The sequence below is a fragment of the Salvelinus namaycush genome, chromosome 2, assembly GCF_016432855.1.
Source record: "Salvelinus namaycush isolate Seneca chromosome 2, SaNama_1.0, whole genome shotgun sequence".
In the NCBI taxonomy this organism is placed as follows: domain Eukaryota; kingdom Metazoa; phylum Chordata; class Actinopteri; order Salmoniformes; family Salmonidae; genus Salvelinus; species Salvelinus namaycush.
Window position 1 is genome coordinate 20,762,193 of NC_052308.1, and position 15,685 is coordinate 20,777,877.

General features: G+C 42.4%; 1 protein-coding gene across 1 annotated transcript in view; it reads left to right on the plus strand.

The window, feature by feature from the left end:
* The window catches only part of LOC120020641 (contactin-3-like), a 104,938-nt gene that overhangs the window by 67,508 nt on the left and 21,745 nt on the right, over nucleotides 1–15,685 (plus strand). The window contains exons 5-13 of the mRNA XM_038964352.1: nucleotides 1,160–1,258; nucleotides 5,981–6,184; nucleotides 6,739–6,841; nucleotides 7,273–7,457; nucleotides 11,210–11,346; nucleotides 11,777–11,906; nucleotides 12,547–12,697; nucleotides 13,183–13,310; nucleotides 14,122–14,297. Coding sequence (XP_038820280.1) covers nucleotides 1,160–1,258; nucleotides 5,981–6,184; nucleotides 6,739–6,841; nucleotides 7,273–7,457; nucleotides 11,210–11,346; nucleotides 11,777–11,906; nucleotides 12,547–12,697; nucleotides 13,183–13,310; nucleotides 14,122–14,297 — 1,313 coding nt within the window. The remainder of the gene's footprint in view (nucleotides 1–1,159; nucleotides 1,259–5,980; nucleotides 6,185–6,738; nucleotides 6,842–7,272; nucleotides 7,458–11,209; nucleotides 11,347–11,776; nucleotides 11,907–12,546; nucleotides 12,698–13,182; nucleotides 13,311–14,121; nucleotides 14,298–15,685) is intronic.

Below are 15,685 nucleotides of genomic sequence, written 5' to 3' on the forward strand. Positions count from 1 at the left end.
GCCTGCAGAGTGCTGCGTTTTAGCACCAGTCCCTGCTGTGATTTTCTGTGTGAGGAGAGAGGAGTATAGGTGGGCCTCCTCTCCCTACCTTAACTGATTAGTACCTTTTAGTTCCAACCCCCACTGTTTGAAATTAATATTACCGTCATGATCAGCTGCAGCTGTGTGGTTATGCTTTCCAACCAGCCTGCACCACCTGTCTGTAGATAGCCTAGCTAGCCTACCTCCTCCTGCTTTAGAATCAGCACCTTGGCTGAGAGTTCTAGTTCTCCACTGCTCTGTTAGAAGATGGCCACCCACCGCGTGGCCTGGACAGAATCCTGCTATGACTTGGCCGTGTTGGATTTCACCACGGTCATCAGAGACTGGCTCATTAATCTTCCCTTCGCTCTCCCACTCCCCTCTATAATCCTTCTCTTTTCCCAATTTGTCTTAACGGTCACATTGACTTTCTTTTGTTTGTGTTCGGGGCCTGACTGCAGGGCTGCCAGCCCAAGGGTGCGGAGTCATTAGGCACAGGGGTACAGTGGTTTGCCCATCACTCACTGAAACAGAGTAACGTTTCATCATCCCAGGTACAAGCTCAGTCTGTCAGCTTTTTCCCCTTTCATTTGCAGGGATGAATTGCACCCAGAGTATCAATGGGGAAGCTAAGTGCAAGATTACACTGCATTTAATAATGATGTTGGTTATTGCTCTTGGCACTGAATCCTGTTTTTCGTCATGTGCTCTGTGTTTGTTCAGTTTTTCCAGTTTCCTCCTCTATTTTTTATCCCTTTGCAAGTTAATCTCCTGCTGCTATCATAACAACTGTGTGTTGTGAGGTATACATCACATACTCAAGTCCATCAATAATGTTCAATGTTACAGTTGCCTTTCAAACTATTGTATAGCATTGGGTGTGTTCTAAAGCAATCAATCACTGTGAATGGTTTCCTGCACCACATGGATTTTAGAGCTTTGAAGAAACCAATATAACAGATGCATGTGTTGGTGAAACTCTAACCACAGTGGGAAACACATTGGCTGATACTGATTGAGTTGTCAGCTGTATTTAGGCATGATGCTGCTCATGTTAGTGCTTACTGTCCATTATGCTTTATAATGCATATTCATCCATTCTGTAGTAACACTAAAGCTTGATTTTTGTGTTGATTAGACCTAGATAACTTCAAGACCCAAACTGCACGGAGTGCTGTCAATGTCCGAGAGGGCCAAGGAGTGGTTTTGTTATGTGGACCACCCATGCATTCTGGAGGTATGTTTTTTCCTTATTGGAGATATCTATGAATAACTGGAAAGGTACCGCTCTTCTGTATCCCATTAAAATCTTTGATTAAGTATTATATACAGAAGTTATTTGGGGTGTTCACAATCTGTTTATTCATTACACCTTATTTGTTAGCCCTCAAAGCAATCATTCCAGCTAGCAACCTCAAATGAAACTTATTGCGCACAGATGTCTGCAGAATAAAGCCGTGCGTGATAGGCCTCTGTTTGTTTTTCATTCTGAACTATTTCCTTCAATTAGAGACAAATCTGGGGGCAAATGAAAAGATGTTCCTCAAATTGGAGGCTTAACCTGATCCTTAGGCAATACGTTCCCAGCAAAGTGATTTTAAAACCTGGATTACATAATCAATTGTAACTTATCCCAACTCAAATGGAATGTAGAATTCAAAGGGATTTTTCAAACTCATTTATTCTATACCCTAGAGGAAAAACAAGCAAAAACACTTTCTGGGATATCTTGTTTATCTTTCATGCTATTTTCAACTTGTACAGATGAATGACTCTGCACATTTGTGATTGCTATTGAAGTGTGTGTGATCGCAACCCTACTCAGTTCAACTTTCCTTGGTATTGAATAATGGACTTTGCACATACAGGCTGACCCTGTTGCAGGACCATAATATATGCAATTGAGCAAACGCTTTTATCCAAAGCGACTTACAGTCATGCGTGCATACATATTACGTATGGATGGTCCCAGGAATCAAACCCACTACCCTGGCGTTACAAGCGCCATGCTCTACCAACTGAGCTACGAAGGACCACCACTCACTTTAAAGGGATAATTTGAGATTTTGGCAATGACGCCCTTTATCTACTTCAGAGTCAGATGAAGAAGTTGAAAAGCTTCAAGTTCCTCGGCGTACACATCACTGACAATCTGAAATGGACACCTACAGCACCCGATGTCACAGAAAGGCCAAAAAGATCATCAAGGACATCAACCACCCAAGCCACGGACTGTTCACCCCGCTACCATCCAGATGCGAGGTCTGTACAGGCACATCACAGCTGGAACCGAGAGACTGAAAAACAGCTTCTATCTCGAGACCATCAGACTGTTAAATATCCATCACTAGCCGGCTACCACCCGGTTACTCAACCCTGCACATTAGAGGCTGCTGCCCCATATGCATTGGAAAGAAAAAGTATGTGAACCCTTTGAAATTACCGGGAATTATGCAGAAATTGATCATAACATCTGATCTTCATCTAAGTCACAACAATAGACAAACACAGTCTCCTTAAACTAATAACACACTGCAAATTATACATTTTTATGTCTTTGTTGAACACACCGTGTAAACATTCACACTGCAGGGTGTAAAAAGTATGTGAACCCTTGGTTTTAATAACTGGTTGACCCTACTTTGACAGCAATACCCTCAACCAAACGTTTTCTGTAGTTGCGGATCAGACCTGCACAACGGTCAGGAGGAATTGTGGACCATTCCTCTTTACAAAACAGTTTCAGTTCAGCAATATTCTTGGGGGTGAACTTCTCTCTTGAGGTCATGCCACAGCATCTCAATCGGGTTGAGGTCAGGACTGACTGGGCCACTCCAGAAGGCATATTTTCTTCTGTTGAAGCCACTCTGTTGTTGATTTACTTCTGTGTTTTGGGTCATTGTCCTGTTGCATCACCCAACTTCTGACGAGCTCAGTTGGTGGACAGATAGCCTTATGTTCTCCTGCAAAATGTCTTGATAAACTTGGGAATTCATTTTTCTGTCGATGATGGCAAGCTGTCCAGGCCCTGAGGTAGCAAAGCAGCCCCAAACCATACTTTACTGTTGGGATGAGGTTTTTATGCTGGTGTGCTGTGCCTTTTTTTTCTCCCCACGTAGTGTTGTGTTCCTTCCAAACAACTCAACTTTAGTTTCATCTGTCCACAGAATATTGTGCCAGTAGCGCTGTGGAACATCCAGGTGCTCTTATATGAACTTCAGACGTGCAGCAATGTTTTTTTGGGACAGCAGTGGCTTCTTTTGTGGTGTCCTCCCATGAACACCAGTCTTGTTTAGTGTTTCACGTATCGTAGACTCGTCAACAGAGATGTTAGGATGTTCCAGAGATTTCTGTAAGTCTTTAGCTGGCACTCTAGGATTCTTCTTAACCTCAATGAGAATTATGTGCTGTGCTCTTGCAGTCATCTCTGCAGGACGGAGTAGCAACAGTGCTTAACTTTCTCCATTTATAGACAGTTTGTCTTACCGTGGACTGATGAACATCAAGGCTTTTAGAGATTATTTTGTAACCCTTTCCAGCTTAATGCAAGTCAACAATTCTTAATCTTAGGTCTTCTGAGATCTCTTTTGTTTGAGGCATGGTTCACAACAGGCAATGCTTCTTGTGAATAGCAAACTCAAATTTTGTGAGTGTTTTTTATAGCGCAGGGCAACTCTAACCAACATCTCCAATCTCGTCTCATTGATTGGACTCCACGTTAGCTGACTTCTGACTCCATACTTTTTCCAACCTACACTGTTAATGTTTAAATTATGTATTCAATATAGACATGAAAAATACAATAATTTGTGTGTTATTAGTTTAGGCACACTGTGTTTGTCTATTGTTGTGACTTAGATGAAGATCAGATCAAATTTTATGACCAATTTCTGCATAAATCCCGGTAATCCCAAAGGGTTCACATACTTTTTCTTGCCACTGCACATAGAAATGGACTTTCATAATGGAACACTATTCACTTGAATAATGTTTACATACTGCTTTACTCATTTCATATGTATATACTCTATTCTATTCTACTGTATTTTAGTCCATGCCACTCTGACATTGCTCGTCCTAAGATGTATATATTTCTTAATTGCATTCTTTTACTTTTAGATGTGTGTGTATTGTTGTGAATTGTTCGATACTACTGCACTGTTGGAGATAGGAAAACAAGCATTTCGCTACACCTGCAATAACATCTGCTAAATATGTGTATGTGACCAATATAATTTGATTTGGACTTGTGGATATCATTTTAATGTCTGTGTGCAGTTTAAGGAAGTTGCTAACTAACTCTAGCGTAAATGCTAACTGGCGTTAGCTCCATGACTGGAAGTCTATGGGTATCATGGCGCTAACGGCTCGCGAACCAACTCTAACTTCCTTCATACTAGACACAGAGACATAAAAATGGTATACACGGTTCCTATGACTGGGGAAGTAGATAAAGGGCCTCATTGCCAAAAACCTAAAGTATCCCTTTAAAGGTGACCCATTAGAGGTTCCTCTCTTTTGTATAGTACACATTGTGTGTGTGTGTGTGTGTGTGTGTGTGTGTGTGTGTGTGTGTGTGTGTGTGTGTGTGTGTGTGTGTGTGTGTGTGTGTGTGTGTGTGTGTGTGTGTGTGTGTGTGTGTGTGTGTGTGTGTGTACACAGCTGGAGGAAGTGATAATGGCCTTGTGTAGCCAGTTTGAAACACACTGCGACAGCCTCTCGCTCGTAAATGATCTTAGGCCAGACATGTTGTTGTCACCATAGCAGTATTGTGTTTGGTTTGGTTTTCCTATTTGAACAAGAGAATACGACCCAGTAAGCGTAGCACTGCTCTCATTGCATTGTGAAGCATGAATGTCACGCACAACCTTGAACTCATTGGGCCCATCGTTACCCACTGACTATAAGACATCCCTGCAGGTTTTTATTCTGCCTCAGTGGCTTCAAATGTTGGAATAGATGTTTTCTCAAATGACACATTATATCTCATGTTACATAGACATGGCCACAAATGAAATATTGTTGCTAGCTAAAGTGACTGCATTAGGGCTCTGCTTCATCATAAATATTTGTTTATTCTCGAGGGCTCAATTATGGGATGGTTTCCTTTTGTGTTGTAGCTATGGCATGTTTGTAACGTTGTGCATGTTACATAAATGGCTATTGTGTTCAATAAGAAAAGAGGTTGTTGCACTATATTTTCATTTTCCTCTTTACTTGTATTTGCTTGACAAATGCTATCACTGTTCATCACTGGCCACATAGCTTAGAGTCAGGGATACCCGGTCTTGCATTGCTTCATCAGAATGAATTAGTTTTGGCTTCATTGAACCGACTGCCAAAGCGTGATCCCAGCAGCCAAGGTTGCAAGGCGTTCTGCTCCCAGGGGGACAGGAAATGAGTGACAGTACGCACACACCTTCTAGCTCCCTACACACTCTCGCCTCCACACCACTGTGGATAGGCTACTGCTACAGTACCTCACGCCTGTGAATCTGTGCTCTCTTCAAGATGACTCAGTAATGCTGTGGTCTGTGTTCTTAATTATGCTAGGCCTGTTGGCTGAGGAGAAGAATGGCATGCATGAGACAAGCCTGGAAGAAAGTCCCGTCCCGAGTCACTAAGAGTAGAGAACAGGGCATGTGTCATGAGTGCCAGTACGGTGCTGTAATCCATTTTGGTTTGCTCTCTTTCCTTTGGATGCTCTTTCTTGTGCAGCATTAGCTGTTCTACTGCATTCGCCTGGTATCTTCTTGAAAGGAAACTTTAAAAAAGAGAAAAAAATTGAATTTGATTTCTAGTACAGTATTTCAGCAATAGGATATATCTACACTGAAACATTTCGCATTTCTGATATTTTCAGAAAGGCATTTTTCAATGTTGACTAGTACGTCTACATGTATGTTACTGTTCAGTACTACTACTGTATTTACTGCTGTCACATTCCTCTCCCTCCTAGAGCTGACGTTTGCATGGATCTTAAATGAATACCCCTACTTTGTCCAGCAAGATAGTCGTCGATTCATCTCCCAGGAGACAGGAAGTCTGTACATCGCTAAAGTGGAGCCTTCTGATGTGGGCAACTATACCTGTGTAGTCAACAATAGCATCACTAAGGGCAAAGTCCTCAGCTCTCCTACACCACTGGTCCTGAGGAATGACGGTAAGATCCCATCCTTTATGTAAACATACACACTGATCAGACTGCACAAGCTGCCCAGATTAAGCCCCTTATAAAGAGATAGGCGCTACACAGGCTACAACATCAATAGTCTACCTCGCTCAACGTGTAAAGCATTGGCAGACTATACACAGTCTACAATAGACCATTCTTTCCTGATAGTCTATAATGCTAATTGTACTTGGTAAAAGACAAAGAGTAACCTTACCTCCTCAAAGGGAAAAGTCATTGGGTGGAGTTGTTGCCCTCCTAGCAGCTTGAATATTAGATTCAGTCTGAAAAGAAGTCACATCTCCACAGGAGATGAATACATACCATCCCCTCCCCCAGGTGTATTCTTCTTTGAATCTTTAATAAACCTTTTCCGTTTCTCTCCCTCTTACCAACCTCTCAGTGATCGTTTCCGTTCCACACACAAAGACCTTTGTGTTTCTGGGCCCATGTTATTGTTGAGCCTTGTCTTCCAAGGCGTAAAGTGTGTGTGCCATTAATCATTGATGCCAAAATGCTGTTTGTGTATTGTCTCCCTTTCATAGGAGCAATGGGTGAATACGAACCGAAAATAGAAGTTAATTTCCCTGACACTGTTCCAGCTGCGAAGGGATCCACGGTAAAACTAGAATGCTTCGCACTGGGAAAGTAAGTGAATGTGCACGTGTTTGTGCGGCGAGTGCAGGTTTATTTGTTATGCAGGTCTTCGTAATTAGGAGGTTTGCTGTTCATAGGATGCTGGAATATTAGTGATATCACTCATCGTCTTGAAGTCAAGTATCACAGACTTACAGAGGAGTAAAGAAAGCAGTAGCACATTGTGAGGATGTGAAAATCAAACATCCTTTCATATGTCCAGGAAGGCAAAGCTGTTGAAATTTGATACAGTGAAAATGGATGAAAGCCAGATTTCCAGATTTGTATGGTTACATTCATTCTAAAGGCTTTGGCAGCCTCCACTTTAGAGAAATCTTGAATTCCATTACACAGAAGAAGCTTCTGTACAGTTAATCACGTTTTTTCACCTCAGACTGACAGACAGTCGTCATAAGGGATTTTTTCTCCTCATTGTGTTGCAGCCCAGTCCCAGAAATAAGTTGGAGGAGAACCAACGGCGTCCCATTTCCCAGTAAGGTGAAGATGAAGAACTCCAACGCTGTTCTTGAAATTCCACATTTCCAGCAGGAAGACACAGGGATGTATGAGTGTGTGGCAGAAAATAGCCGGGGGAAAAACGCTGCACGAGGTCGTATCGCCTTCCAGGGTAGGTGATCCATTTTACATTGAAGGAATCCAGAGACACTTATGTGTCAATATGCTGTTGTAATAGATACCCAAATTTATAAATGTAGGCTTGGAGTCAAAATACTGGCTTTGGCCCTGTTCATCTGTTAGAAAACCTGGCTGTGTGAAATTTCAAGTTTTAATGTCACGTGCAAAAGTACAGTGAAATGCCTTTCTTGCAAGCTCCAAACCCAACAATGCATTAATAAATATCAATATACCACTAAAAATAACATAAGGTAGAACAAAAACACACAAGAAAAAAAATAAGAAGAACACAAGAAAGTAAGAAGCTGGGTTAGTTCCAATACCATATTCCCAAGCCAAACCTTTTCAACTTCCTGAGGGGGAAGAGGTGCTGTTGCGCCTTCTTCATGACTGTGCACATGTGAGTGGACCATTTTAAGTCCTTAGTGATTTGGACACAGAGGTACTTGAATCTCTCGACCCGCTCCACCGCAGCCCCGTCGATGTGGATGGGGGCATGCTCGCCCCCCAGTTTCCTGTAATCCACGATCAGCTCCTTGGTCTTACTAACGGTGAGGGAGAGGTTGTTGTTCCAGCAACACACTGCCAGATCACTGACCTCCCTGTAGGCTGACCTCCTCCCTGTCTCATTGTCTCCGGTGATCAGGCCTACCACCGTCGTGGTGTCAGCAAGCTTGATGATGGTGTTGGAGTTGTATGTGGCCACGCAGTCGTGGGTGAACAAGGAGTACAGGAGGGGACTAAGCACACACCCCTGTGGAGCTCCCGTGTTGAAGGTCAACGTGGCAGAGCTGATACTCTCACCACCTGGGATCGGCCCATCAGGAAGTCCAGGCTCAAGTAGCAGAGGGAGATGTTCAGTCCCAGGGTCCCAAGCTTGGTGACAAGCTTGGAGGGGACAATGGTGTTGAACTCTGAGCTGTAGTCAATGAACAGCATTCTGATATAACTATTCCTCTTATCTAGGTGGGTGAGGGCAGTGTGGAGTGCAATTGAGATTCCATCGTATATGGATCTGTTCAAATAAAATAAAATTGTATCGTCACATACACATATTCAGCAGATGTGGGTGTAGCGAAATGCTTGTGTTCCTAGCTCAACAGTGAAGTAATATCTAGCAGTTCACAACAATACGAACAAATCTAAAAGTAAAATAATGGAAATATATAAATATTAGGATGAGCAATGTCGGAGTGGCATTGACTAAAATAGGGTACAATAGCATACAGTATATCCATATGAGATGAGTAAAGCAGTATGTAAACATTATTCAAGTGACTAGTATTCCATTATTAAAGTGACCAGTGATTCTCTAAGGTGATGGCTATTTAACAGTCTGATGGCCTATAGATAGAAGCTGTTTTTCAGTCTCTTGGTCCCAACTTTGATGCACCTGTGCTGACTTTGCCTTCTGGATGATAGTGGGGTGAACAGGCCGGGGCTCGGTGGTTGATGTCCTTGATGATCTTTTTGGCCTTGTGACATCGGGTGCTGTAGGTGTTCTGGAGGGCAGGCAGTGTGCCCCCGGTGATGCATTGGGCAGACCGCACCACCCTTTGGAGAGCCCTGCGGTTGCGGGCGGTGCAGTTGCTGTACCAGGCGGTGATAAAGCCCGACAGGATGCTCTTAATTGTGCATCTATAAACGTTTGTGAGAGTCTTAGGGGCCAAGCCAAATTTCTTCTGCCTCCTGAGGTTGAAGAGGCGCTGTTGCGCCTTCTTCACAACACTGTCTGTGTGGGTGGACCATTTCAGATCGTCAGTGATGTGTACGCAGAGGAACTTGAAGCTTTCCACCTTCTCCACTGCGGTCCCATCAATGTGGATATGGGCGTGCTCCCTCTGCTTTTTCCTGAAGTCCGCGATTAGCTCCTTCGTTTTGTTAATGTTAAGGGAGAGGTTATTTTCCTTGCACCACTCCGCCAGGTCCCTCACCTACTTCCTGTACTCTCGTCATTGTTGCTAATCGGGCCTACTATGGTTGTGTTGTCTGCCAACTTGATGATTGAGTTGGAGGCATGTGTGGCAATGCAATCATGAGTGAACAGGGATTATAGGAGGGGGCTGAGTATGCACCCTTGTGGGGCCCCAGTGTTGAGGATCAGTGAAGTGGAGGTGTTGTTTCCTACCTTCACCACCTGGGGGGGTGGCCCATCGGGAAGTCCAGGACCCAGTTGCACAGGACTTAACTTCTTGATGCTACGGATCCCGTTACCGGGATCATTTTCCTAAACAACCACTGAATTGCAGAGCGCCAAAATTCTAAAATAATACTAAAAATATTTATAAGCCATTTGGGTTGCGCGTTATGGTCAGAAAACCACATGCTCGTTCTGGTCCTGAAAGGCAGAAGAAAATTCCAAAAAGTATCAGATTCAAAAAATAATACTAAAAATATTTATAATCATGCAATCACAAGTGAAATTTACCAAAACACAGCTTAGCTTGTTGTTAATCCACCTATCGTGTCAGATTTTGAAAATATGCTTTACAGCGAAAGCAATTCAAGCGTTTGTGAGTGTATCAATCAATGCTAGAACAGCTAGCCTTAAATTAGCTTGGTCACGAAAGTCAGAAAAGCAATAAAATGAATCGCTTACCTTTGATAATCTTCGGATGTTTGTACTCACGAGACTCCCAGTTACACAATAAATGTTATTTTTGTTCGATAAATATTAGTTTTATAACAAAAAAACGCCATTTGGGTTGTGCGTTAGGTTCAGAAAACCACAGCCTCGTTCCGATCCTGAAAGGCAGACAAATTCCAAAAAGTATCCGTAATGTTCGTAGAAACATGTCAAATGTTTTTTATAATCAATCCTCAGGTTGTTTTTAACATACATAATCGATAATATTTCAACCCTGACGGTAACCTATTCAATAAAAGAGAGAAAGAAAATGTCGAGCTACCCCTCTCGCGCGCAGGAACTAATCAAAGGACACCTGACTAGTTTTGAAAAATCTCACTCATTTTTCAAAATAAAAGCCTGAAACTATGTCTAAAGCCTGGTCACAGCCTGAGGAAGCCATTGGAAAAGGAATCTGGTTGATACCCCTTTAAATGGAAGAGGGGCAGGCAATGAAACAGGAATAAAAATAAAAAAAAGCACTTCCGGGTTGGATTTCCTCAGGTTTTCGCCTGCGACCTGGGCCTGAGAAATAGTCTGTTTACCTTGGGAACGTTATTTAAAAAAAAATATATATATATTAAATTCTGGCCCCTAGCGTCAAGAAGTTAATTGCCCCTAGTGGTGAAGCCGACGTGTTGATGGAAGTTGGGCAAGTAATGACGTGGAATTAAAATCGCCAGCAAACAAAGGCAGCCCCCGGATGTACGTTTCCTGCTTGTATATAACAGTTCATTAATTACCAACTTGTTATATTTCTTGTCTTGAGGTGGGATGTATACAGCAGTAGAAGGGTCGGCATTTGACCATCAGGCATTCCAAGATGGGTGAACAATGGGTCGAGACTTTCACTGTACTCAAGTCAGCACACAATTTGCTGTTGATGAAGAGGCATACCCCTCCCCCTCTCGATTTCCCTGAGTCTACTGTCCTGGCAGTTCGGCGAATGGAGAATCCAATGATGGAATATTCATTCAAACTGTTAAGGCACAATTCTGATATTATGTCAGCGGTCCACAATAACAATTTATTTTCAGGCTTGGCTCCGTTGTCCTTGTTATCATCATTATTTCTTTGACACATCATGTCCCTGACATCTGCATATTCCCTCTTCATAGCGAAACCCCATTGGCTGCAAACAATGACCGACGGGGCCCTGTCCATTGAGGAGAACCTGTTCTGGGAGTGTAAGGCAAACGGAAAACCCAAGCCCTCCTACAGTTGGCTGAGGAATGGAGACAACCTAATGGCAGAGGTATGTATGGAGTCTCGCATGTTAAACCACATCAGCATCTCCACATACTGTGCTGTGGTTCAGGATCTCTGAACAGCTGATGGGGTTCAAATTCAGTCTGAGTAAGACATCAGCAGAAAAATGTTTCTGACTTGTTTTAGTGGCTTTTCCAACTTGATGGCCATGGGAAATAAATAGCTTATTAGTGGTCTACTGCTATTGACAATATAACTTTCTTTGTTTTTGTTGAAGCAGCAGGTCAGCATGTTCTACCCCCTCACCCTATCCTAGTCCCAACCTGAGCATACATACCAGAACAGGGTGCTATAAAGTGTTATTTCTTCCCCTCTCTTGTCTCTTCATAGTGTACAAGTAATTGCATTTGCGCCTGTGGACATAATAGACTGCTCCAGCAATACATATGCAGATCTGCTTGCTTTCTCGTCCACAGGGCCGGGTGCAAATCGAAAACGGGGCTCTCTCCATAGCAGCATTAAACCTGTCAGACGCCGGAATGTATCAGTGTGTGGCTGAAAACAAACATGGCATTATTTATTCCAGCGCTGAGCTAATGGTGTTAGGTAAGATAGCTTTTCTCTCTGCTTTTTATGTGTGTCTAGATTGCTGTGTGTTTGATCACATTCTTAAAGATAAAACTAACACCCTGCCGTTGCCCTTTTCAACATTCACTCGCAGCCTCATTTAATGCCACTTCGGCTCCAGAGAAGAAAATATGAATCTGATGGAGTGTCTCATTTTACTTTCAATCATTTCATCATATTGATTTTGATACTACAAACGCATTGCACAGTGGCATCAGAGGGCTTTCTCATGTAGATTACATATCGATTTATTCGGAGAGCTTTGCTGAGTTCTATCTGACTGACTGGATGAGAAATCCAATTCTGTCTTGATATTTAATGACACTGGGGGTCTCAGATGATGACTGACAAAATGTGATGATGACAGACAAAGCCCAACGTTTAGAGAAGCCCATAGTGTGTAGTGAGGACTGGTCTCTATGGGGGAGGGGGGAAATGGCTTCATCGCTGACATGGCTTCATCGCTGAAGCTCTGGAGCAGTTCCTATGGAGATCATGGTTTTGATGCCATTGGATAGAGGAAGGAGGGAGGGAATGACAGTCAATCTCAGCTCAGCACAGTTGATCTGTGAGTTGGTTCAAGTTGTCTTCTTCACGTCCCCCCCTGTGTCTCCTAAAGCATCACCTCCCAGTTTCTCCAAGAATCCACTGAAGCCCCTGCTGAAAGCTCGCTCAGGCAGTGAAGTGGTTCTGGAGTGCAAGCCCCAAGCCTCGCCCCGGGCAATTAGCCTGTGGAAGAAAAGCAATGAGATCGTGCAGAAAAACGAGAGGTAGTGTGAAACCCAGCATGAACAAAGGGCAGTTGTGTGTGATTAGAATATTTGCAGATGTGTGGATGAGTAGGGGGAAAGGCTGATGAGGAGAAAACAAACCCCTGGAAAAATGTAGATATAGATAGTAAATGTTGTATGCGGAGTTTGTGCATGTTGAATGCTTAGCATATGCAAATACCTACATTTCAGTCATTCAGGTTTCAGTTAGGCTTATTTAGTTTAAATTCAAAAATGCACATGCAGATAACCATCTCTTGGATGGCAAGCCTGGGTAGAATGATTGGCATTAGGACACCAATTTCACAGGAAATTGCTAAATGCAAAGTCAATTTTCAGTTTTCTCTGTTGGAATACAAGGAAAAATGTAAATGATGTTGAAACGGAAGGCTATTATGCATCCTAGCACTTGGACTGGATTCAAAAATGGTTCTTCTATTCTCTACCCAAGCAACAGCTCAGAATCTCTGTTATTTATCCCCTAGGATTACTCTGCTTGCCAACGGGACACTGAAGATTGTCAACGCAACCAGAAGGGATGCGGGGAGCTACACATGCATCGCTAAAAATCAGTTTGGGACTGCAAGCGCCACCGGAAGACTCCTTATCACAGGTGTGATATCATAACGTGTTCTCACAATAAGCCCGAGGCATCTCCCAAAAACTATTCATTTTGGTTCTTGATTTTAACGTAATTGCCATTTTTAACATCAACTGCTGTCCTTACTGTCGCATATTTTTTATCTACTGTCTTTTACTGATTATTGTACCAATAATTCCAGCCTAACATTTAATGAAAGTGAGCGTTACAATTTTGTCTGTACAACTTCAATTGGTCATTACTATTTTGTCTGTACATAGACAAGGTTGTAATTTTCCAATTGGAATTGATTTCACTAGAGAGAGTGGTGAAATAGACAATACGTTATTATACAGCAATTAAGTGAAGGTCATTATTTATGGGTGTGGTGACGTAATGTGTTGGTGCAGTTATCGGGTACAAGTATTGTAAGCGTCCGTCACTACCTCCATTGTTTTTCTCATTAGCTTTTTTAGGTCATACGCCAACAGCTGAACCCTTTAATCTAATGAAATTTAATTATCCTGACCTTTCTCTTACAATGCCCATACTCCACTGCAGCCACCATTGGGAATGTATTCTGCTTGCATAATCCTCCTTCAAACATTTCCCCCCAAATTGACCATGCAAATACAAATTGTCAACCAGAAATGTTGTTAAATGTTAGTGAGGCAACAATAGTTTGAAAGTTAAGTTCTAGAAGCTAGATACATGTAGCTATGGTGATCCTTATCATAATAAAAGTTTGATATAGTTATAATCTTAAACACTGGAGTTGTTTGAATTTAGTGGTTCCCACCCAGAGAGTATTATGATGCATACTAAACTGTCGTTGCCTGGACAGAGCCCACCAGAATCACCCAGAGGCCTGCTAACATGGAGATCATTGTTGGCGAGAGTATCGTGCTGCCCTGCCAGATAGCCAGCGATCCAGCCTTGGTTGTGTCTTTCTCCTGGGAATTCAACAGGCAGCTCATAGACTTCCACGGGGATGCCGACCATTTCGACAGAGTAGGAGGGGTAAGTCATCAGCAGCATTGGACCACCGCTGTGAGGCTATTCTACACTCTTCGAAAAAAGGGTTGTTCGGCTGTCCCCATAGGAGAACCCTTTTTGGTTCCAGGTAGAACCATTTTGGGTTCCATGTAGAACCCTCTGTAGAAAGGGTTCTACATGGAACCCAAAAGGCTTCTTCAAAGGGTTCTCCTATGGGGAAAGCCGGAGAACCCTTTTAGGTTCTAGATAGCACCCTTTTTTCTAAGAGTGTGGGATATTTTTTTCACACAGTGTGGCAGACTATGCAAAACAATATGGCTTATTTGAAAACGGTATAATCTCTGTATAATAGGTTGGCTACATCTTAAAAACATCTAAAAGCTCTATTGTCACACAGTAGGCTACTTTATTAAATGTGTATTCAAGAAGAGCACAAATGAAGGATGTGTTGGGATCAAATCTTAGCAGCAGTCTCATCATTGAAGTGTTGCTTCAATGGGCTGTATTTAATTTCCATTGTTTCAAGCTATAGTTTATCTTTTTCAATGAATCTGCCATGCATATTTCGTCTCCCTGTCTATCGGACAGCTCATTTGAATTGCGATGTTATCCATAAGACAATATAAAGGTGAAAAGCCACAGTATTTCGTAGGAGATCATGCTAATCCGTAAGATGTTTCTATGGTGGAATAAGCCTGAATAATTAAACTTATTTTTACTTTTCATCCATCCACCTCAAGGGAGAACATTTTGTTATCATCCTTCTTTGCTGTAATTTAATTTGCATACCTATTTATGAATCTTATGCCCTGAAAGAGTTTTATAATGAGTTGGCTGGCATTAACCAAGGGCAAGCCTTGGCACCTGTAAAATTCCTCATTCCTGGAATTAACGATAAGAGACTACTCTTTGTTGAAAATATGTGTTCAGTTTTGATATTAATTTGTTCTGCACTTGTCTCTGCCAAATAGTTTTAGGAAAATGTTTTCACTGTTTTAGGGAATCATTCCTCACCCCAGGTTCATTGTATGGATATAGTTGGAAAATAACTTAAGGAATGGATAAACGTTGAGGTTGGTATTGGAGTTGAACCCTTCCAATGTTGTGGTCATGCTAAGTTCACTCCTGCGTGGAAATTACAAATGACATTGACATGTGGACACACACATAATGAGAAAGAGTTTTCACAGATTCCATATCCCAATGCCCAAGGAGATTACCAGCTCCTCTCAACAGCTTCTGATGAATGAATTAACATAATTAAACCAGATCTGCCTCATAGCTTCCTGCCTGCCAAAGCATGGGATTTAACCCCTCGTACTCCGGTCAGACATCTGCTGGCTGGTATGTCAGACGTATACATGGCATAAGCATGTTAACCTCTCAGAGGAGAGGAGTGCCATGCCATCCTT